The sequence below is a fragment of the Lissotriton vulgaris genome, chromosome 12 (genome assembly GCF_964263255.1).
Source record: "Lissotriton vulgaris chromosome 12, aLisVul1.2, whole genome shotgun sequence".
NCBI lineage: Eukaryota > Metazoa > Chordata > Amphibia > Caudata > Salamandridae > Lissotriton > Lissotriton vulgaris.
In genome coordinates this window covers 456,737,649-456,762,509 of record NC_141700.1, presented here as the reverse complement: position 1 = coordinate 456,762,509, position 24,861 = coordinate 456,737,649, and the positions used below count along the sequence as shown (strand labels likewise).

Below are 24,861 nucleotides of genomic sequence, written 5' to 3'. Positions count from 1 at the left end.
TGTCCGATTGATATTGTAAGGCCTCTACCAAGAGTTGCACAGTTTTTAACAATCTTGCCCAGGCATTCCCGTGGTCTATTTTTTGTGCTTCTCCTTGATAAACTCTGGATTCTCCATGTGTGCAATTGGACGGGTTCTTTGTGTCTTGTATCCCTCCACTATTGGATCAGCCTTGTTTACCTTTGGCGCTTCTAGTTTTGAACTAGACAGGGTGTGTCCTACGGTGGGTTTCGAGGAGAGCCACCAACTCCTCCTTGTCAAGATATGAGGACTGATCAAACTTGTCTGGCTCTTCCATGGTTCTTAGTTGTGGGGTCTCTGGCTTAACGTGCATAAACTCTGAACCTGGTTTCTCCTTTAAGCTTTCAGCTGTTTCAAATATGTTCTTTACCTCGTCCCCTTCATCCATTTGTGTATCTATTTTGGCCCCTGGATGTAAGCTTCCTTTGTCTGATTCACATATACTTTGTATCCTTAAAGGTTCAGTTGAGACACAGTTTTCCCTATCATGTTTTAAATGGTAAGAGGGTCTGGATGTTAAAGCATTTGGAGCTGTTACTGCTACGGTTGCTGTTTCTAGTGCTATTGCAATTTCAAGGTTAACACTGAGATCGCTTGAGGCTTCCTTGCTGGCTTCCGAAGTTTCCCTTTCTCACGTTCTCTCTTCCTCCATCTTTTTTTCCATCCATCTCTCTCTCTCTTGTGATGTCCCTGTGTGTCCTCCAGTCTCTTCTAGTGTCTGGGAGCTTTGGCTAGTGGCGTGAAGTTGGCCATGTAGAGGTACAATGGGGCTAGCTGGCCCTAGAGATTTCGCCCCACCGCCCTTGTTCCTTTCTTTCATTTCTTTCTTTTCACTGCTCTCTTGGCGAAAGGGCCAAAGTGGGGTTTGTAGGCCTGTCGTGGCTGTAGAACTTGAGAGCAGTGTGTCGCCTGCATTCTTTAGGAAACAAAATTTGGTGTCAATTTTGGGCTGGAAGAGGCAATTTTTTGCCTTATCGCTTTCTGACATAGTTCCTCTTAGCGATTTTGTGTCTGGTGTAATGTCAGTTATTGATCCCTCTTGCTGCCCTGCCGGCCTTATATTCACCTGCGGTTCACCCACTGAACCTCCTACTGTTTTCAATTTCTTTTTCCTCCTGCTTGCATTCTTAATGGGTGCAGGCCCTCTACGCACGCTCCGGACCTCATGGTCCTTTGTGAGAAGACACACTTTTTTTGATTTTCTCCAGTGGCCTAGGTCTTTCCCAGTAGCCTGCTTTTGGTTTCTCTTGGCTTCTTTGGCTAAGGGCATTGATTGGGCTTTTGGCTAGCGTCCTAATGTCCTAAAAGCCTGATTTCCTTGAGCCTCTGCCTGCCTCTCCTATGTCGGCAGTCTTCGCTCCCCTAGAAGGCACTCGCTCACGCTCGCTGCCCCTGCCCCAGCCTCAGCCTCTGCCAGTGCCTGGTGTAAAATGAGCGCTTCGCGCTGTGTGCCAGTGGGGAGACGAGCAGCAGCAGGGGCAGGACTTCAAGCCCCAGAGAGACCAGCACCGCGAGTGAACCGGCAGCCCCTCCCAGCTTCACCTGTGGGGTATTTCTACTGCTTGCGCCTCCCGCTTCGCGGGAGATGCTTCACGCTGTGTGCCAGTGGGGAGACTAGCAGCAGCAGGGGCAGGACTTCAAGCCCCAGAGAGACCAGCGCCGCGAGTGAACCAGCAGCCCCTCCCAGCTTCACCTGTGGGGTATTTCTACTGCTTGCGCCTCCTGCTTCGCGCTGTGTGCCAGTGGGGAGACGAGCAGCAGCAGGGGCAGGACTTCAAGCCCCAGAGAGACCACTGACGCGAGTGAACCGGCAGCCCCTCCCAGCTTCACCTGTGGGGTAGCTTGTTTCCGGTCCAGGGAAGACATGGTTGGCAGTTCGGGCTGGACTGTTCCCAAGAGGCACAGGGTCAGACTGATTTGCATATAGCCATGTCTGAACTGGGGTGGCAGAGTGGGCTAAAGAACGGTGATGGATTAAACCCAGATCTTTTGACTGGGTGTGAGTGTTTGATTGTTTCAGATGCTCCGTCCATCACCGCCCCCTTTTGTACCGCTTTTGGCCGCCACAAGTGTGGCAGGGTATGCTCAGACGTGAGTCCCTTGCTCACTTTGCCGCTGGATTCAAGCAAGCCGGGCTGAAGACGGCTGGAATGCCCAAAACCGGTCCTCGGAAGCTTGTTTCCAGTCCAGGGAAGACATGGCTTGGCAGTTCGGGCTGGACTGTTCCCATGAGGCACAGGGTCAGACTGATTTGCATATAGCCATGTCTGAACTGGGGTGGCAGAGTGGGCTAAAGAACGGTGATGGATTAAACCCAGATCTTTTGACTGGGTGTGAGTGTTTGATTGATTCAGATGCTCCGTCCATTACCACCCCCTTTTGTACCGCTTTTGGCCACCACAAGTGTGGCAGGGTATGCTCAGACGTGAGTCCCTTGCTCACTTTGCCACTGGATTCAAGCAAGCCGGGCTGAAGACGGATGGAATGCCAGAAACCGGTCCTCGGAAGCTTGTTTCCGGTCCAGGGAAGACATGGCTTGGCAGTTCGGGCTGAACTGTTCCCATGAGGCACAGGGTCAGACTGATTTGCATATAGCCATGTCTGTACTGGGGTGGCAGAGTGGGCTAAAGAACGGTGATGGATTAAACCCAGATCTTTTGACTGGGTGTGACTGTTTGATTGATTCAGATGCTCCGTCCATCACCACCCCCTTTTGTACCGCTTTTGGCCGCCACAAGTGTGGCAGGGAATGCTCAGACGTGAGTCCCTTGCTCACTTTGCCACTGGATTCAAGCAAACCGGGCTGAAGACGGCTGGAATGCCACAAACCGGTCCTTGGAAGCTTGTTTCCGGTCCAGGGAAGACATGGCCTGGCAGTTCGGGCTGGACTGTTCCCATGAGGCACAGGGTCAGACTGATTTGCATATAGCCATGTCTGAACTGGGGTGGCAGAGTGGGCTAAAGAACGGTGATGGATTAAACTCAGATCTTTTACCTGGGTGTGAGTGTTTGATTGATTCAGATGCTCCGTCCATCACCACCCCCTTTTGTACCGCTTTTGGCCGCCACAAGTGTGGGAGGGTATGCTCTGACGTGAGTCCCTTGCTCACTTTGCCACTGGATTCAAGCAAGCCCGGCTGAAGACAGCTGGAATGCCAGAAACCGGTCCTCGGAAGCTTGTTTCCGGACCAGGGAAGACATGGCTAGGCAGTTCGGGCTGGACTGTTCCCATGAGGCACAGGGTCAGACTGATTTGCATATAGCCATGTCTGAACGGGGGTGGCAGAGTGGGCTAAAGAACGGTGATGGATTAAACCCAGATCTTTTGACTGGGTGTGAGTGTTTGATTGATTCAGAGGCTCCGTCCATCACCACCCCCTTTTGTACCGCTAGTGGGGAGACGAGCAGCAGCAGGGGCAGGACTTCAAGCCCCAGAGAGACCACCACCACGAGTGAACCGGCAGGCCCTCCCAGCTTCACCTGTGGGGTATTTCTACTGCTTGCGCCTCCCGCTTCGCGGGAGACGCTTCACGCTGTGTGCCAGTGGGGAGACGAGCAGCAGCAGGGGCAGGACTTCAAGCCCCAGAGAGACCAGTGCCGCGAGTGAACCAGCAGCCCCTCCCAGCTTCACCTGCAGGATATTTAATTGCCTGCGGACTCCCGTGTCGCGGGACGCGCGTGGTGTGCGCCGAACCAAGCCCAGGCAAAGGGCGTGGTCGTCAGGGGCCTGAAGACGTTGGGCTGGGCCACCCCCTTTGTATTTACATCTAAGGTACTCTGTTTAATTACTAACATTTTCCTGCCTGGCCTATTTACTTGCAAGTATGGGGAAAAGGAAATGTACAGAGGACTCCAGTGAAATCACAGGGGTGGTGCCCAGGGGAGGGAAAAAAGCCAAAAAATCTAAGGCTAAGACATATTGTAAGCGACTGCCCCCTGCAGGAGGAAACTGTGTTATGGATCGCATAGACGAACTGGTGCAAGACTGTAGCAATATACTAACTGATGGACTTAATCCCACTGAGAAAGCCCTTGAGGGTGATAGAGACTTGGGCAATGGTACGGGAAAGAGGCAGGAGAGGGGGGCAGTGGTCATCCCGGAGATGTTTCTAAGCAAATCTGTTGCGGGGGCAGGGCCAATTACTGGGACACTCGATGAAAGAGAAACTAATTCAGACCAGGCTTACCTTTCTTTAGTGCCTGAGCTAAGTTCTGATGACCCATCAGCTTTGCTTTGTAGCAATAGGTTTTCTGTTCTGGCCCAAATAGAGAATTGTCATTCAGAAACTAGGCCGGCAGGTATCACGCCAACTCCCCCCCCCCCCCCCCCCCAGCTGGAGGACCTATCCATGCTTCTGTAGCCCTGGAGGATACCAGGTTTCTAGAGCTAAAAGATAATTCCCTGATTGCTATCATAAAGCAGCTGTGTGGCTTTGTCGAAGGATTGCAAGCTAAAATTGATCACTTGACTACCACAGTAAATTATATGAGGAGTAATCCAGGGCATTGCCCATCTAATTCTTTAAATCTGAACCCAACAGGTCCAATGATTCAACGTACAGCAGGTAGTAAAGGGCAAGCATTTGCATCGCTCGCCCCAGTGGCTCTTTGTCCGTCTACACGCTTGAAATCCAGCCAGGTGGTGAGGAATGAAAGGGGGGTACCCCAAGCTAAAGGTGATCCTAAAGTAAGGGGTGTAGTGCCTGTAACCGCATCCAACAGAATAGCAGGGAAACGATTGGACACGCCCGTTGTTAGAGTAAGATTGGGGGAGTCGAAAATTGCTAGTAATCTACAGGAATCCAGACCTGTACCCTCTAACAAATACATTCCCCACCCTAACTGCTACCAAAGTGAATCACAGTCAGTGTACATGGTGAATATCCCCAAGGTGCCTGCAGGTAGGGGTTACGAGTCACCTGATTCCCTAACTAATAAAGCAATCCATTGAAACCGGTATGTCAGGGGATGCAGATCTGTCATCAGGGAGGATATTCTTAGAGCTGTGAGATTTACCTCACCGGGAAACCCATATGATTGTATCAAACTCGTTCTAAAAAATCCAAAGATAGCGAAAGATCTATCATCTCTGGAATTAAGAACCTGTTCTCCGGATAACTCCAAGATTCAATTAAGATCAGCACCCCGCAGAAATGGTTGTTGAATAGAGGAATCCCTGTGAGGAGCACCGCCATGGCCTGTTCTGGGTTGGATTGCAATGATTGACTACAGTCTCAGACCACACAAGTAACAGGTAGTGTAGTGGGTAGTGATGAGGTCTTTGCCCATGAAATAACTAGCTCCCCGGGCCACAGAATTATCGCAAGCACACCGTCGTTAGTATTCCCACCCCCCCAGGTTGGTGTATTATCTAGTACCCAAGAGGAATCGCAAGCCGTAGAATCCATGTCATTTCTTGGTAAAATTGCGTCAGTCCTCTCATGGAATATAGCTGGCCTGAAATCTAAAACTGATTCACCGGAATGCGCTTCCTTTATCAGACAGCACGAAATATGTCTATTCCAAGAAACCTGGTCATTAGATCCACTGCACTTTCCAGAGTACTTAAATTATAGCATTCCAGCCGAAAAGATAGGAAAAGGCCGGTCATCGGGCGGCCTGACAATATGGATTAGACAGGACCTTGCTGTGATGATTAAACTAGTATCCACCAACCACAGGGATTTGCAGGCCCTTAGGTTAGAGTTTGCAAACAAAGAGCCCATTCATATTTTTACTATATATGCCCGAAGCACCGGGGGGAAGAACTCGGAAGTCTTAACACTTCTGGAAGACCAGCTAGAATGCTATTCTCTCCACTCTAACTTAATCATAGGGGGAGATTTTAATGTAACTTTCTAACCTCTCTTGAATGACAATTGGAACTTAACAGATGAGGAAGATAGGGAATGGGGGGTACCCAAACTGGACCTTGAACCAATAAAAAGGTGGACACAAATAGCATTACAACTTAACTCACTCTGTCTAAATAAAGCTGCTAGATCTGCTAATGGTAGGACAGTAGGGATAAGTCTGGGGCCAATACGTTTAAGAATGGTCCCCGTGAAAGTAGAATAGACTACATCTTAATTAGTCTGGGTCTATGGAGATATCTCCAGGATATGCTAATTGTTGATAGGGTAGAGAGTGATCAAAACCCCCTATTTATGACACTCACATATTGGAAATTGCCAGACCCCCTTGGAGGGGAGGTGGGTACCAATTCCCCCGTCGACATTGTTATTTCTAATGACTTGCGCCATGTCCACTGGTCGAAGGATTCAACTATTCAAGGGAATATTGATTTTATAGCTAGCAAGCTTGCTCAAGCAACTAATGATTTGAAGGGACTATTCACTGAGGATTTTTCACCTGAGAGTATAGTAAGAGGAACTAGGATCCATGAGGTCTTTTTTGAGGAACTGAGAACTTTATTTGTCAAGCCTTGTAAGCAAAGTGGCTCCTGTATTTCCCACTCGCCACGCTGGTATACAGGGGAATGTAGGCAGGCTCGCCTGGAACTGGGTAGAGCCATTAAAAGTGGCTCAAGTGAGAATATTAGCAATGCGAGGGCGGCGTACAAAACCGCCGTCTCTAAATCTAAACGTCTATGAGACGAGCAGAGGTGGCTGGACTTGAAAGAAGCGGGATGCCACAAAGATTCGAGAAAGTTCTGGAACGTTTACAAATGGGGTGTGGATGGTAATCCTGACAAGCCACAGAATTGGGTTCTGCATGATAAATGGGTATCTCACTTTAAACCGCAGTTTGCGATGGCTGAGGATCAAATTCCAACTATGGAGGTACATCCCATCCCTTTTTTGGAAGACCCATTTACCTTGGGGGACGTCCAGTGTGCTTTAGATCTTGTTGTTCCTGGTAGAGCGCCAGGAATTGATGGTATCCCTGCGGATCTATTTTTACAGGACAAAGACTCCTGGGGCCCCTACATACTTCTCTTGGCTAATGCGGTCGCTAAGGAAGCACCCATTCCCCATTCTTGGAATGGGGCTGAAATCATCCCGGTATACAAGAAAGGGGACAAATCACAGCCTGGTAATTATCGACCAATCAGTTTGATTGATACCACCCTAAAAATCATTGGTAGGCTTATCTTAAATATGGTACAGGTCTGGGAACGGGATCATAGTATCTTGTCCCATTTGCAGGCTGGTTTTAGAACTTCCATTAGCACAGTCGATCAGGTTTTACATTTTGCAATGCTACACTGGAAGACTGTGGTAATTGGACATGGCAGCCTATATGCTGCGTTCATAGATTTAAGAGCAGCATTCGATTTGGTCCCGCGTTCAAAATTGTGGAAAGTGCTTAATGATATGGGCATGCCAGGGCCCATCCTCTCATTAATCAAAAAACTCCATCAGAAAAATTTTGCTCAGATCAGGTGGGGTAGCCCTGGAATGTAACCTCTCAGTTCCCCATAGAAACAGTTGCTCGTCAAGGTTGCGTATTGGAGCTAACATTATTTTCTTTGTATATTAATGATGTGGCCAAAATATTAATTGACTCCAATGTTGACGCGCCTATCCTCGCAGGAGCCAAAATCCCTATTTTAATGTTTGCAGACAATTGCCTTAAAGTGGCAAAAACACCGAGCGGGTTGCAGAAGGCTCTGTTAATTTTTGAAGAATTCTACACCGCCCGTGGTTTGGAAGCTAATGTTCTTAAATCCAAATTCATGTCTTTTAATGCACCTAAATCGTACAAGGGTACTGTATGCATGAACAATGGGGTCACAAATTTAGAGAATTTGCAACCCCATTGGGAATCGCAATCAGTGTCTCAGACACTGTTGTACATACCAATATGCGAGTCGCAAATTGCGAGTTGCTATTGCGACGCAGTTTGTGAGTAACAAATTCCTTGGTCGTACATCTGGCCCAATATAGTACACAAAAAGTAAAGACTTTTTGAACTTTCCCTTTAACTGTACACCCCACCTCAAATGCATGAAACTTGATAATCGTAAATGGGGCTTAATATGCTGTCTGCCAAATGTAATGTGGTTTCATGATACAGCACCAAATGTAATAATTAAATGTTTGTTACCTCCCAATATATTTTGGACACCCCCTTGATGGATTTTCTCAAACCTAGACATGCCAAAACAAATGTCTTAAGAAATTCATGCAGATAAAAAAATGGTGTTCCTTTTTTGTGCAAATTAGCACTCCTCTGAATCTGTCCCTTGACTTGCATCAGACTGAGATTCAGCTGTAGGTTAAACATTCTAAGTCTCAGCTAAATGCCATGCAGATCCATCAAACGGTGACAACGTCATTAGTAAATGATTTTGTCCCCACATTTTCAACCGTGGTCTCCCAGTAGATCTGCACGGAACGCGAAATAACTGCATTTGGTGTAGCTTTATAACTGCCTGCCACATTTCACGTAGGTTGATCAAACAGTTTAAAGGAGGAAAATGAAAAATAAAATGTAATTGCCCTCTTTAACTCTGAGCACTCTTGATTGAAAAAAGTGCCATAGAAATGAGTCCTTTAAAACTTCTGTTACATTTTGTGAAGATTCGTGACAATGGCAAATTTATTAGCAAATGAACATTTGTTCACCCTTTCTTTTTAATTACCCTGCAGTGGATTTACAAGTGTGTTAGGTTTCATACATCTTCATCAAGTTGTGCTAGAGTTAAAATCAAATAAAAAAATGCCTTTCCAACTTGTTAAGATATACAAAAGTGTTCATCTTTTGAATTTCACCCTGCACCTTTTCCAAAAGTTAATATCTCAAAAACTGCTGAACATTACACCAAACCATGGAACACGTCCTTTCAAGTTGAAGGTCTCGATTAATGGCAAATTTGGCCTAAATGCTTGCAGTGGTTTGTGCTGTAGGGGTGAGCAAAATGTCCTGTGACGTAAAGTCAGAAAAAGAGTACTTTTTACCCTCTCATTTCCCCACCCCCCTAAATGGAACTGCACAAAAATTAGCAAGCTCAACATTATGCCAAGAGAGTGCTAGGGTGTGCAGCCCCTCCCTCCACCCCACACCCCGGAATTGATACATATCAAGCGTCTTACTTATCAAAAATGCCTTTCCAATAGTAAGTGCAGCTGAGCTGTAACCTCACTGTGACAGCCGCCAATGAGTTCCTAATAGGGATCTTCTTACCTCTACACTTTGTAGGTAGGATGCTTCTTTCCTCTTCTTGATCTGATGTCCACTTAAACCTCGGCACACCTGTTTTCTTTTTCAGGTAGCCTTCCCCCATAATGATGTGCTTAGAGAGAAGACCTTTTTCATGGCTTGAATGGCAATGTTTGAAAGAATATTGCAGCACTGTCTTTCCAGGACTCACCGAAGGCTGACCTGCTTTCTTTTCATTTTCTGTTGAATGCCCAATTTCTGAGGACACAACGGCTGTTTTATGGAGTGTGTCACTGGCATTGGCAGTGTCTTTGGCACTTGCTTTCTCTTGTACATTCTGGGTGGACATACACTGCAGTGCACATTGCTTGCTGTTTAACATATCCCACTCCTTCACCAGAGAAATCAATCTCTGCATGGGTGTTGTGGGCATTTCTCTCCATTCTGGTTTCTTTGTTAACAACACAGATCTTGCTCTTCTCTTTCTGGGAGGGCTTATCAACTGTAATGCACCCGTAGAGTTTCCTGTAACAACAGGAGCTTGCATAGGCCCTTCAGATTTTTCACTGTTAAGCCTTTTTGTTCCTTTCGTTTGTGTGAGTAAATGTGGACTTTTGTCGTTCTGCCTTTCAAATTGTTGCCCACTTGGGTTATCTTTTATTTTGCTCCAAATAGCCATATGGTTGTCATTCAAATTATCAGAATTCGGCAAATGAATCTGAAAGAACAATTATTGTTAATTTAGGTAGTTAAATTAGACGTTCTTACTTCTATTGTGCGAACATTTACCCCAATCATCACACAAGAAAGTGAAAATATCCAATATATGTCTATTATCGAAGTAAAGTACTGATAGCATTGCGAGAATACAAACACTTTTGCATAGAACTCAAAGGAGCGTTGTATGTCGAGTTCAGAAGAAAAATGGTACACGATGAGGAATACATAATTCAAGCAGTACATTTGTTAAATTCATCACGAGTGGAAGCAACATGTTTTAAACTCAACAATACATTAAACTTCCCTAAAATACATGATAATAATTCAACATTCACAGAACTTTCTGAGGAAAAACAATTCAGCAATTTCAAGAGGGGAATTGTGCAATATATGTTAACCAATCAAAGGGGCAATTTTATTTACAGCAGTTCGTTATACCATGATAGATGCCATAAACCAGTGCAATCAAGAGCGAATAGATAAACTGCGTGTATTGAGGGGCATCCACTTATTTCGGTAAACTCCTAGGCCCTTATTTATGAGGCCTTGCGTCAGTTTTGCGCCGCCGGTGCGTCACTTTTTGTGACGCACCAGCGGCGTAAAATATGCGCCTTGTTGCGCCATATTTAAAAAGTGACGCATCTAGGTAGATGCGTTACTTTTTAAACCCCTGCTCCACATTATACCTGCGTCAGGTATAATGTATGCAGAGGGGGCGTTCCCCCGCAAAAAGCCTCGTGATAGTGACGCAGTGAAATCTATGAGATTTCACTGCGTCACTTTTAGGATGCTGTTGCGTCAAAATCTTGCGCCTGCCTCACAGCAGGCGTAAGACTGACGCAAGCCCTTTCACATGGGGCTTTCCCCATGTGAAAGGACGCATTGCTTGAGTTGCGTCACTTTTGTGACACACTCCAGCAATGCGTCACTTTTGCGCTTACAGATACGTCAGAAATACTGACGTATCTGTAAGTCCTTGCGACATGATGCGTCATACATTAAATATGACGCATCATTGGTGTCGCAAGGAGTGCGCAGTGAAAAGTGACGCATCGCTGTTTTCACACAGCGATGCGTCACTTTTCATAAATGAGGCCCCTAGTTTCACAGCTTGGTGTATTTGTCATGTGAGTTCTGGAAACGGATCTCCATGTTCAGCATCTAGACTCAACCTCCAGGGTGCAGAGCAAGAATATCGACGGAGAAATATCGTGGGACATTAATATCGCCGCAGAAATATCGTTTGGAAGAAATATTGACAACAAAAATATAGTTGACAAGAATATCGACTAACTGGTAAGTGATATCGATTACAAAAATATAGTTGTAATGAATATCGTTTACAAAAATATAGTGAACAAAAATATCAATGTATTAATAATGTCATGTATTTTTGTGTTTTTAATGAGAATTGTTTGTCATTTTATTGTATGTTTTAGAATTGTACTAGTTATTAATTTATTTTAAGTTTAATTTTGCGTTAGTAGTTCTGTAGCGGGTTGTGGGTTTATAGGGGAATAGGGTGGGAAGTAATCTAATTATATAAAATTAATTGATTAATTAATGTGTTAATTTATTAATTAATAATAGTTTAATAATTAGTTTTTAATTAATTTCAATTAGTAAATTAATAATTATTTATGTTAATTGTTTAATTAATTTTAGGTCTGTGTTGTGGGGTTTATATGTGTAAATGGTGTGAAGGGTGGTAAATAATAAAATTTTTATTGATTAATTATTAAATATTTTACATTAATAACCATTAATTAATTAGTCATTATTAATTGTAATTGTGTAAATAATTTTAGGTGTGTGTTGTGGTGTTTATATGTGTAAATGGTGAGAAAGCTGGTAAGTAATTACTTTTTATTGATTAATTAAAAAATAAGAATACATTAATTTTCATTAATTAATTAGTAAATATTAAATGTAATTGTGTAATTAATTTTAGGTGTGTGATATGGTGTTTATATGTGTAAATGGTGTGAAAACTGGTAAGTAATTAATTTGTCATTGAATAATTATTAAATAATAATAAATACATTTTCATTAATTAATTAGTAAATATTAAACGTAATTGTGTAATTAATTTTTGGTGTGTGTTGTGGATATTATAGTGCTAAATAATGTGTAATTCATTATTTTTCATTATCATTGTTAATAATAATATATTTAAATGTATATATTAATTATGTTAATATTGGAAATTAAATTTAATAAAAATGTTGATAGTTTTGTTTTTTATTGTTCTGGGATCCAGCGATTTCCCTACTGTTGCACACACTGGAGTGGGAGTAATCATTTTTGCCCCTAGGCTATCCAGCGCTTTCCCTACTGTTGCACTCACTGTAGTGGGAATAGTAATTTTTAATCCTTCGCTATCCAGCGTTTTCCCTACTGTTGCACTCACTGGAGTGGGAATAGTAATTTCTACCCCGATGCTATCCAGCGCTTTTCCTACTGTTGCGCTCACTGGAGTGGGAATTGTAATTTTTACCCCTCCGCTATCCAGCGCTTTCCCTACTGTTGCACTCACTGGAGTGGGAATAGTAATTTTGACCCCTACGCTATCCAGCGCTTTCCCTACTGTTGCACTCACTGGAGTGGGAATAGTAATTTTTTTCCCCTCCGCTATCCAGCGCTTTCCCTACTGTTGCACTCACTGGAGTGAGAATACTAATTTTTACCCCTCCGCTATCCAGCTATTTCACAACTGTTGCACTCACTGGAGTGGGAATAGTAATTTTTACCCCTACGCTATCCAACGCTTTCCCTACTGTTGCACTCATTGGAGTGGGAATAGGAATATTTACTCCTACGCTTTCAACCCTTTTCCTACTGTTGTACTCAATGGAGTAGGAATTGTGATTTTACCCCTACGCTATCCAACGCTTTCCCTACTGTTGCACTCATTGAAGTGGGAATAGTAATTTTTACCCCTTTTCTATCCAATGTTTTAACTACTAATGTTTTTATTTTGTGATTAAATGTATGTATTTTTTTATAGTTTAATGTGTTAATTAAATATTGAATATTTTATTTTAAATTATTTATATATGTGTTTATTTTATTTTTATATAATTAATAGTTTATAAATTAAATAAAGATAATAGTTAATAAAATGTATTTAAGTAGATATATGTATATGTACACATTGTTTGTGCTTATATTTATTAAATTAAGTTTGTTATAATTAAAATATATAATATTAAATGTAATTTATGTTGTTAATAATATTAATATTATTTAATTAATAATATTTAATTAATTTATTTTAAGTTATGTTATTTTTTAAAGTCAATATTGTTGTTGTTGTAATACTTTATTCGATAACAGAGTATCATAAAAGTAAATACAAATTCATCACTGCGGGTAAAATTAGATAAAACAAGTTACAGGATATAAGAGCGAAAAAACAGGTTTAAAAACCAATTAAAATACACATCACTAGTAAAAACAGGTCAAGTCTAGTTTGTTTAAAAGATGTTGATTAATAAAATACTAGTTAATATAATGACACAGTTATACCACTTTATGTCCTACCCCATTCTCAGTTGAACAAGCTTTGTACGTATTTTCCATGCTTTCCCCAAACATTTTGCAACTCCGCAAATTACCATCATGGATATGGTGTCTGTTGTTAGAATGTGGAGGGCCACTGAATAATGCCCTGTTCCTAGCTCTCTACAAACTGGTCTTAACCATCTTCTTCTAGGGCCCCTATACGCCCTACAGGCAAACAAGAAGTGAGCAAGGGTCTCAGTGGGATTTGCACACCCCGGGCAGGTAACTTGATGGTAAGAGGACCCTCTCCAGCTTCTAGTAAAGGCATTCAAGGGTAGAGTTCCATATCTCAATTTCAAGATCAATGTTCTGTCACTCGGATTACTGATGAAATCTAGAAAAGGTTCTAGCTTCCTCTCAGGCTTATGGTCCAAGAACTGGTCAGTTAAGAGGCCCCCCCTTTGAATTTTTCATATCTCTAGCTTGGATCCACTCCCAATAGAGTTTCTTGATGGTTTTCTTCGGGGGTGATGCCTGAGAGGTCCACTCTTCCCTTAGTCCCAATTTGATCGCCATGTCCCTCAGTTTTTTCAGCCAGCCAATCTTAATTGGGGAATTGGCAATAATAAGATCATCAAGGACAGCAGCGTAGTTAGCAAGCTCCGGTGTCCTTCTAAGGCGTACCCAATAAAGTAAGCGCCGAAGGCCAACAATGTCTTTAAAGGAACGGCGACTCATGTCGTGGAGTAAAGATTTTAAGGGAGTGGAAGTGGGGAGACACACTAGCTCTCTCAGAAACTTGTTCTCTGCTTTAACCAGATGGTGAACTCTGTCGAAGCCCCAGAGTTCCGACCCGTATGTTGCAGCAGCCAAGGCCTTACCATCATAGACTACTAAAGCAGGGCTAATGGGTCTGCTAGAGGTCGCAGGATGATCTCTAGAGATAGCACCCGCCACTCTCTTGAAGCTTAAAACCATTTTAGCTACGTGGGAGTCCCACTTAATTTTGCAGTTTATCCTGACTCCGAGGTAGTCAAAGGCTTCCACTTCATCTAATAAAATGCCATTAAGGGAAACATTAATCCTCTTAGCTTTTTTAATACCAGATAGCACCATCAGTTTAGTTATGAAGGTGTTAATTGTGAGCCCACGTTCTTCACAAAAGGTACTAAGCCTATTTCATTGTTTCTGGAGAACAGAGGGGGTTTTAGACATGAGGAGGGTATCATCTGCAAAGAGGATGGTCGGTATCTTTTCACCCGCCAGGGTGGGGGCATCCACTGGGTCCTCCCTCAAATTGTCTGCCACCCGATTTATAAAGAGGGAGAACAGGGTGGGAGCCATCACACAATGGGGTCATATAAAATTAAATCGCCAGGTACACAATCCGGTCCAGCAGCCTTTCCAGGGGCTATGCTATTAATGGCTGTCTGAACCTCCAAGAGTGTAACAGGGTCATCAATTTCAAGAGCTGTGGTCTCTGGCTCGGGGTCTGGTTGATCAGCCGGAATTTGCTCTGCACCAACCTCATAGCTGTAAAGATTTAAAAAGTGGGGAAACCATTGTTTTTCAGTTATATTATTTGGGACTGAATTAGTTCCCCTTCTGGTTAGTTTGTTTATTTAACCCCAGAAGAGGGTGGAATCTTTTAGAAAGGCCGCCTTCCTAAGTTTCTGCCTGTTATCCTCCTCCCATGCCCCTTTTGCAGATGCCGTGATGTTTCTATATTCCCGTCTCGCTAACCTTACAGCCAAAGGATCTTTTTTCCGTAGGGCTATAGAGATGGCTTTTCTCCTTTCTCTGCATTCTGCAGTGAACCAGGGATTACCACTTTTATATGCAGGATTTTTCCAACTTCTGGTCCCCTCAGTTTTCAAATGGGAGCCTATGGTATCTATAAAGACCTTATAAGATTCACTGAGGTCGAACCCTGGCATAGAGTTAAGCATGGGGTTAAGAAGGGAGAGTTCCACTGTCTTAGATGACACCTGAAGAGATATACTAGACAGAGTTTCCTCCTGACATGCCACCTTGTGCCATTTTAACCTGTGATTGCAATTAGATGGGGCCACTGCTTTTAAGGAAAGAAGGGGATTTATGGGCTTCCCTTTATCTTCCCATCGAATGCAAGCGCAAAGTGGATTATGGTCACTGTCGGGCATCTGTTTAACCTCCATATCTATCACGTTCCCCCATAACCTTAAATCTAAGATTATATAGTCAATGCGAGAGGGGCCATTCAGCCTGTTAAATGTCATAGCCCCTTTTGAGTCCGAAGTTGTTCTCCCGTTAAGTGCCCGGAGATTGTATTCTATTGTCAGGGCGTTAATCTGAAGGTCCCTGACCGTCCATCTTTTAATAGGACTCAGGTTTAATAAAGGGATAGAGTATTTCATATCTTCCTCACTAGTCCCCAACAGATCTTCCTTACTTAGGGGTTCATACGTACAATTTAAATCACCTCCTAGGATGATATTGGAGCGTGGAGGGATACCTGCTAAAGCCGTTTCCAGAGATCGAACTGTATTCGAATTTTGATTGCTTGGGATTCCTCTGACATATACATTGAAAAGATCAACTCTATTGCCATTCAGCGGACCTTTAAAGGATAAATATAGGTTGTCCTCTGAAACTGCATTATGGACAGAGATATCCAAGTTAATTGATATCTTGACCCATATATGCAGACCCCCTGATGGACGACCCAGGCCTTGCTTTACAGCAGGGATAAAGAACGTGGTGTAACCAGACTTATACAAGGGTACCAAGCTCCACGTCTCCTGGAACATGCAGATCTCATGTTTATCAATAAATTCATGCCAATCTGGTATATCCAGTTTCTTTTTGAGGCCTGCAATGTTCCAGGAGAGGATACGAATTATACCTGGTTTGCCCTCCCCAGGCCCTTTTAATTCAATATCAGATATAGGGGGCTGTACAATGATTTCATCTTCAAGAATACCCTTCCAGCTAGTAATGGGGCTGCTACTTGTTGGGTGTGAACTAGATGGTGGTAAGCTCATAGGAGCATTCAATGAGCTTACTACTTCTGTTCCACTTAGAGCCGTAGGTGATGCGTTGGTGAGTCAATCAACCTCATCCAGACCTACAAAGGGGGTAAATCTATTTGATGTTCGGATGTTAAAGGCTGTTCCTCCCAATGTGTTGTAGTAATGTGGCTTGCTTGTCCTAGTTTGCCGTGGTAATAATGACCTGGAATAAAAAAAAAGCTCAAGTCATGTATTCTTATCCCCTCTCCGCCGGTTCCCGACACCTGGTACCAATCATTTAGGTACGAAATGACCCTTCGGTCCCTGAAGTTAATGATTACTGCGTCTCCCTGTGTGTCTTTCGGCCTCTGACCGACCCGCCCAAGCCTTCTCACATTTAGGATTTCTCCATTAATATTGGGAGGTAGAGGTCTATTATTCACTAACCAATGAACCACTTTGTTTTTTAGGTCAGTGTACCCTTCCTTTATCCCTGATTTTAGTTCTGGGAACCTTGTCAGAATTGCCACGTATGGGGTAGCTTCTGGTCAATCTGAACATTCGAGCCTTTGGGATTCCTGGGATCTGGCATCCTCCCACTACGATCTCTGAACGCATCTGCTGTTTTGCTTGGGGATGCTTCGGGTTCCTTCGCCCTAGGCGTTATGGATGCGTGTAGCTCGATGTTAGGTTTAGTGGGGGCCTGAGTTTTTCCTGGTACCTGGGATGTTGGTTTTACAATTTTATTCCCTTTGCTTAGAGATGTCGATTTAGGGATATTGTCCACTTTACTTAGATTGTCTATTCCAGATTTATTACTATCACCTGCTATTAAACCTTTTAATAGAGTTGTATTTGAGGTAATAGCTGCTTCTAAGGACTCCAGCTGAGTTGCTAGCCTTTTTGATCTTTCCACAAGGGGAAGTACTAAAGATCTTACCAGGAGCTCTATGTTCCCCAATAACTCTTGATATGGAGAAGGGTGAGCCAGTTTCTGGGCTGGAATTATATTCTCAGTTCCTGTCTTCATCGTCATAGGGGGATTCCGGGAGATATTAGGTAATTTTGCCCGCCTACCCTTATGGGTGTTTCCCCCCCTCTTTCTCTTTAATGTGGGCTTATTGGTCGGTGGTAAGGATGTGGGTTGTAAATTAGTCTTTGGAACAGACATTAAGGGATGAAGTTTCAAGGATTCTTCAGGGATAATTTCTAGTGAGGGATCTATGCTGAAGTTCCTATTGCTAAAAGGGGTGCTAGTCTCCGATAGTGTATAGCTTCGCGAAAGATAGAGGGAATACTGATATCATTATTGGGAGGTATTATCTTCCTACTATTCAAATTAGGGGTTGTGGCTAGTTCGATTGGACCTAGCGAAGAGCGTCTATTCTGGAGCTCTGTGGATAGACGGCGCTCCGCCATTTCAATCTCTTGGCCAAGCGCTGAAGCAGCTGTTGTGAAGTACTGCTCGATCGTGCCCCTTAAAGACCCTCCCTCTAGAGATATCCTAACCTTATCTGCCTTTGCGCCCTTTGTAGAAATTTTTCGTGGTCGCTAATGAGAAGCAAAACAAGAAATTATGTAAAGATGTTATAAAACATACGAATGATTGCAGATCAGACCAAAGTTATGGATTGCAGTGGCGTTGATTATCCCAGGGTGCAGATGACAATAGTATGGCCCAGCCCAGCCTCCGAGGGCCTCCGAGGGCCACAGAGGGCCCGCCCTTTGCCCGGCGCGTCCCGCGTGCGTCCTTGCGGGACGAAGGAGCAGGCGAGTCTTTATGCGCCTCCTGGCACGTGGGAAGTGTGCGTTCTGCCCCTGAGGCTCCTGGGGCTTGTAGGCGATGTTGTCAGGAGCGGTGGACCGGCGGAGCCAAGCCCGGCCGGTCGATGAAGGCGGGGGCGGAGCTAAGCCCGGCCGCGAAGAAGGGAAACAGCAAAGTCCAATGCCCAGCACAGCAACGAACACCAAGGGACTCTGCAGCAGACGAGTCTTTATGCGCCTCCTGGCGCGTGGGAAGTGCGCGTTTTGCCCCTGAGGCTCCTGGGGCTTGTAGGCGATGTTGTCAGGAGCGGTGGACCGGCGGAGCCAAGCCCGGCCGTTCGATGAAGGTGGGGGGTGGAGCTAAGCCCGGCCGCAAGGAAGGGAAACAGCAAAGTCCAAAGCCCAGCACAGCAACGAACACCAAGGGACTCTGCAGCAGGCGAGTCTTTATGCGCCTCCTGGTGCGTGGGAAGTGCACATTCTGCCCCTGAGGCTCCTGGGGCTTGTAGGCGATGTTGTCAGGAGCGGTGGACCTGCGGAGCCAAGCCCGGCCGGTCGATGAACGTAGGGGGCAGAGCTAAGCCCGGCCACGAAGAAGGAACACAGCAAAGTCCAATGCCCAGCACAGCAACGAACACCAAGGGACTCTGCAGCAGGCGAGTCTTTATGCGCCTCCTGGCGCGTGGGAAGTGCGCGTTCTACCCCTGAGGCTCCTGGGACTTGTAGGCGATGCTGTCAGGAGCGGTGGACCGGCGGAGCCAAGCCCGGCCGGCCGATGAAGGCGGGGGGCGGAGCTAAGCCCGGCCGCGAAGAAGGGAAACAGCAAAGTCCAATGCCCAGCACAGCAACGAACACCAAGTCTTTATGCGCCTCCTGGCGCGTGGGAAGTGTGCGATCTTCCCCTGAGGCTCCTGGGGCTTGTAGGCGATGTTGTCAGGAGCGGTGGACCGGCGGAGGCAAGCCCGGCCGGTCGATGAAGGTGGGGGGCGGAGCTAAGCCCGGCCGCGCAGAAGGCAAACAGCAAAGTCCAATGCCCAGCACAGCAACGAACACCAAGGGACTCTGCAGCAGGCGAGTCTTTATGCGCCTCCTGGCACGTGGGAAGTGCGCGTTCTGCCCCTGAGGCTCCTGGGGCTTGTAGGCGATGTGGTCAGGAGCGGTGGACCGGCGGAGCCAAGCCCGGCCGTTCGATGAAGGTGGGGGGTGGAGCTAAGCCCGGCCGCAAGGAAGGGAAACAGCAAAGTCCAAAGCCCAGCACAGCAACGAACACCAAGGGACTCTGCAGCAGGCGAGTCTTTATGCGCCTCCTGGTGCGTGGGAAGTGCACATTCTGCCCCTGAGGCTCCTGGGGCTTGTAGGCGATGTTGTCAGGAGCGGTGGACCTGCGGAGCCAAGCCCGGCCGGTCGATGAACGTGGGGGGCAGAGCTAAGCCCGGCCACGAAGAAGGAACACAGCAAAGTCCAATGTCCAGCACAGCAACGAACACCAAGGGACTCTGCAGCAGGCGAGTGTTTATGCGCCTCCTGGCGCGTGGGAAGTGCGCGTTCTACCCCTGAGGCTCCTGGGACTTGTAGGCGATGCTGTCAGGAGCGGTGGACCGGCGGAGCCAAGCCCGGCCGGCCAATGAAGGCGGGGGGCGGAGCTAAGCCCGGCCGCGAAGAAGGGAAACAGCAAAGTCCAATGCCCAGCACAGCAACGAACACCAAGTCTTTATGCGCCTCCTGGCGCGTGGGAAGTGTGCGATCTTCCCCTGAGGCTCCTGGGGCTTGTAGGCGATGTTGTCAGGAGCGGTGGACCGGCGGAGCCAAGCCCGGCCGGTCGATGAAGGTGGGGGGCGGAGCTAAGCCCGGCCGCGCAGAAGGGAAACAGAAAAGTCCAATGCCCAGCACAGCAATGAACACCAAGGGACTCTGCAGCAGGCGAGTCTTTATGCGCCTCCTGGCACGTGGGAAGTGCGCGTTCTGCCCCTTAGGCTCCTGGGGCTTGTAGGCGATGTTGTCAGGAGCGGTGGACCTGCGGAGCCAAGCCCGGCCGGTCGATGAACGTGGGGGGCAGAGCTAAGCCCGGCCACGAAGAAGGAACACAGCAAAGTCCAATGCCCAGCACAGCAACGAACACCAAGGGACTCTGCAGCAGGCGAGTCTTTATGCGCCTCCTGGCGCGTGGGAAGTGCGCGTTCTACCCCTGAGGCTCCTGGGACTTGTAGGCGATGCTGTCAGGAGCGGTGGACCGGCGGAGCCAAGCCCGGCCGGCCGATGAAGGCGGGGGGCGGAGCTAAGCCCGGCCGCGAAGAAGGGAAACAGCAAAGTCCAATGCCCAGCACAGCAACGAACACCAAGTCTTTATGCGCCTCCTGGCGCGTGGGAAGTGTGCGATCTTCCCCTGAGGCTCCTGGGGCTTGTAGGCGATGTTGTCAGGAGCGGTGGACCGGCGGAGCCAAGCCCGGCCGGTCGATGAAGGTGGGGGGCGGAGCTAAGCCCGGCCGCGCAGATGGGAAACAGAAAAGTCCAATGCACAGCACAGCAACGAACACCAAGGGACTCTGCAGCAGGCGAGTCTTTATGCGCCTCCTGGCACGTGGGAAGTGCGCGTTCTGCCCCTGAGGCTCCTGGGGCTTGTAGGCGATGTGGTCAGGAGCGGTGGACCGGCGGAGCCAAGCCCGGCCGGTTGATGAAGGTGGGGGGCAGAGCTAAGCCCGGCCGCGAAGAAGGGAAACAGCAAAGTCCAATGCCCAGCACAGCAACGAACACCAAGGGACTCTGCAGCAGGCAAGTCTTTTTGCGCCTCCTGGCGCGTGGGAAGTGTGCGTTCTGCCCCTTATGCTCCTGGAGCTTGTAGGCGATGTTGTCAGGAACGGTGGACCGGCGGAGCCAAGCCGGGCCGGTCGATGAAGGCGGGGGCGGAGCTAAGCCCGGCCGCGAAGAAGGGAAACAGCAAAGTCCAATGCCCAGCACAGCAACGAACACCAAGGGACTCTGCAGCAGGCGAGTCTTTATGCGCCTCCTGGCGCGTGGGAAGTGCGCGTTCTGCCCCTCAGACTCCTGGGGCTTGTAGGCGATGTTGTCAGGAGCGGTGGACCAGCAGAGCCAAGCCCGGCCAGTCGATGAAGGCGGGGGGGCGGAGCTAAGCCTGGCCGCGAAGAAGGGAAACAGCAAAGTCCAATGCCCAGCACAGCAACGAACACCAAGGGACTCTGCAGCAGGCGAGTCTTTATGCGCCTCCTGGCGCGTGGGAAGTGCGCGTTCTGCCCCTGAGGCTCCTGGGGCTTGTAGGCGATGTTGTCAGGAGCGGTGGACCGGCGGAGCCAAGCCCGGCCGGTCGATGAAGACGTGGGGCGGAGCTAAGCCCGGCTGCGAAGAAGGGAAACAGCAAAGTCCAATGCCCAGCAGAGCAACGAACAGTCAATATATATTACATCTATATTTTTTACATCGATATTTTTGAGTCGATATTATTGTACTTACCTGTTTAAGTATAGGGAGTCGATATTTTTGTAATCGATATTTTTACATCAATATTTTTGTTAACTATATTTTTGTTATCGATATTTAAACATGGAACCATCTCCAGTCCCCACAAACTAGAATCTAGTTCCACCATGTTTTAACAGCAGAACAAAAGCGCTGGAATAGATCCTAGCATGTTGCCTGAAGTTATATGAGCTAAAGAATGGAGGCCACAATGCCATCCATCGCTAAATGACACCCTTGGTCTCTTTGTCGTCACTAATTTGCTGACCTCCTGCTAGATACTGTCCCCATAAACTGCCTCTGAATATTGGTTGGATTCGCATACCTGAAGTGTGAAGGAAGTCCCTCATGCAGAATGTGATCAATAATGGTGGAACCCAGTAGTACTGTGTAGCCCTTTCAAGTGTAAGGTAATCACTATGTTTTGAGCAAGTTCTTCTATCAAACACGATCTCTCCAATGTTTTATGTGAGATGCTAGCATAAAGCGTCATGAGCCGAAATATACATCATAGAGCTAATACTCAAAAGGCTTGTTGAGTGTGTATGCCGTGTTCATGTACGACTCAAGCCCTTATGACGGATGACGCCTCACCTATAACCTATGCTCTCCCCCATAATGCCCACCAGGACGGTGCAGTGCTAACCCCGAGTTCCGTTTTTGACCTTTATTGTTTATGGTATTATGCCTATAGTATGTGAATACAATGCATATCAATGGTATGATAGCTGGCTCCATTACAAATCCCTGCTCTTTGTCCCAAAGGTTACATGAAACAAACACAGTCAGGGTCTATATGTGAGAATGCCTCCACCATAAGGAAAGGATACTTTCTCGAAATCTTATTGGTTATGGATCGTCTCTCAGAATCTATTATCAGTGGAGCATCTCTGTGCATCTGCAGGACCTCCAGAACAGCATTTTTTTTTTAAATTTTGGGAAGAAAAAAGAGCCTATAAGAGGCAACATTGTGTTAATATGCTGTTGGTTTGAACCCATCAAATTAGTCAAACGGATGATACAGTGCATTTGGATGAAACCCCGCTGCACTAGACCCTGTTTAAAAAAAACAAAGTAAAAGGAAAATGTAGCACTTGCACGCTGGGCACACTCTACAAACTCCTTTAAGGAACTTCAGAGTGCACCAGGCCAGCCCTGCCATAAGGTGGTGCAGGGTTAGTGAGGACCAGTAAAAGCTAGCCGAGATGGGGTCATACTGACAGGAGAGATTAGTAATCAGGCAACCACCAGTGGACAAACGACTTTTTTGTCACAGGAACAGGACTCAGGACAACCACCAACGCCATTAACAGAAACAGTAACAGCAAGCGGAAAACAAGGCGAGGAAGTGGCCGGAAAGGCACTGAGGAGCGGACGAACTGTGATCTGATTATCAACATCTCTTCCACTACGTTGACGCAACAACAAATATCAACTTTAAATAAAGGTCTCACATTTGTTCCAACACTTGCTACTAATGAAATGGAAACCGAGGGAGCATTTTTTAGATTCATGAGAACATTAAAACTGAGACACTACTTCGAAAATGTGGTTGACTCAACAGAGAAGATTGATGATGATCCTATTCAAAAATTTAGACCTAAGAGCGTCTTTCAAGCACCAGTGTCGCACAAGATGTTAGACACTTTCGAAACAATGGTTAGGAAAGATCTACAGGAGTTAGACTACAAAAGAAAACAATACAACAACTTGACCAAACTTGAACAGAGAATAATAAACAACTTGGCAAACAACACAGCACTAACGATACAACCAGCGGATAAAGGCGGCGCCCTGGTATTTGGACACGGTCTTTTATGAACGAAAAGTGAATGAACACGTGGCAGATGAGAATACATATCTCAAATTACCAATGGATCCAACAGGAACACTCCAACAGATGTTGCATGATATTTTGAAAGCAGCCACAGAGAATGATTGGATTAATGAGCAAACATCAACATATCTCACCCAGAAGAACCCCAGGCGCCCTAAACTGTACATGATCCCGAAGATCCACAAACATCCAACAAACCCCCCACTAAGACCAATAGTTTCAGGATGTGGGTCGATCTTCGACCCAATTGGCAGATACATTGACCACTACCTACAACAATTCGTTCAACAATGGGGGTCTTACATACGTGATACAACGGATTTTCTCAATAAACTTAAATGGACAGAAGCAGGATTTCAACAACATTGGATCATGTGCACCATTGACGTGGTGTCACTTTACACCTCAATACCCCATCATGCAGGACTGGAATCTGTCGAATGGGCATTGCTCAAAATGGAGAATCTACCCATGAACCAGAAGATCTTCTTGATACAGCTGCTAAAGTTTTGTCTTCATAACAGCTATTTTGTGTGGAAGGATGAGTATTTTGCGCAACTGAATGGTACATCAATGGGATTTGCAGGGGCCCCTACATACGCAAATACCTTTATGGCTCAATACGAATCCAAGAACTTGATGTCATTGAGAGAATGGGCACATGTCAAAATGTACAGTCGATTTATTGATGACGTGTTTTTAATCTGGGATGACACACAGCAGACTCTTGAGCAACTTATAAGTTCTTTGAACCAAGTGGATACAAGAATTCAACTAACCTACAAGATTAGTGAAGAGGTCATTGACTTTTTGGACGTCAGAATAACCAAAACGCAACACGGCTTTGAAACAGCTCTATATACTAAACCGACGGACCGTAACAGTGCCCTCAACTACACGAGTTTTCACCCCAAGAACCTCATTAATAATTTACCAGTGTCCCAATTTATTAGGATAAAACGCATATGCTCCAACGATCAAGTTTGCCAAATGACATTGGAAAAACAGGTACAAAAGTACAAAGACAGAGGATATCCAGCTGAAGTACTCGAACCACAGCTCAACAAAGTACAACTAATGGACAGAGCAGATCTACTGAAACCAAGTAAGAAGAAAAATCTTGACAGGATGGTATTTGTGACTAAATACACTACTTTATCGACAAAAATCAAGAAAATAATCAACAAAAGATGGGAACTGCTAGCTGCAGAAACAGATTTTCAAGGCATCTTCAAAGAACCTCCAATACATGCGTATACAAGAGGACCAAACCTGAGAACAAGGCTTAAACACACACAACTCACTATCAGTCCAACAACATATAAGGGCACAACACGATGTTTGAACTGTACAAATTGCAACAACGTGATCACTGGAAACACATGCACACATCCAACTACAGGAAAACTTATCCAGTTGAAACATACC

The 24,861-nt window shown here is 46.0% G+C and overlaps 1 protein-coding gene across 1 annotated transcript in view; it reads right to left on the bottom strand.

Annotated features, from left to right (window-relative positions):
- Window positions 1–24,861, bottom strand: part of KCTD19 (potassium channel tetramerization domain containing 19) — a 2,885,268-nt gene that overhangs the window by 489,805 nt on the left and 2,370,602 nt on the right. Inside the window, exon 11 of the mRNA XM_086945566.1 lies at window positions 9,172–9,865. Coding sequence (XP_086801692.1) covers window positions 9,172–9,865 — 694 coding nt within the window. The remainder of the gene's footprint in view (window positions 1–9,171; window positions 9,866–24,861) is intronic.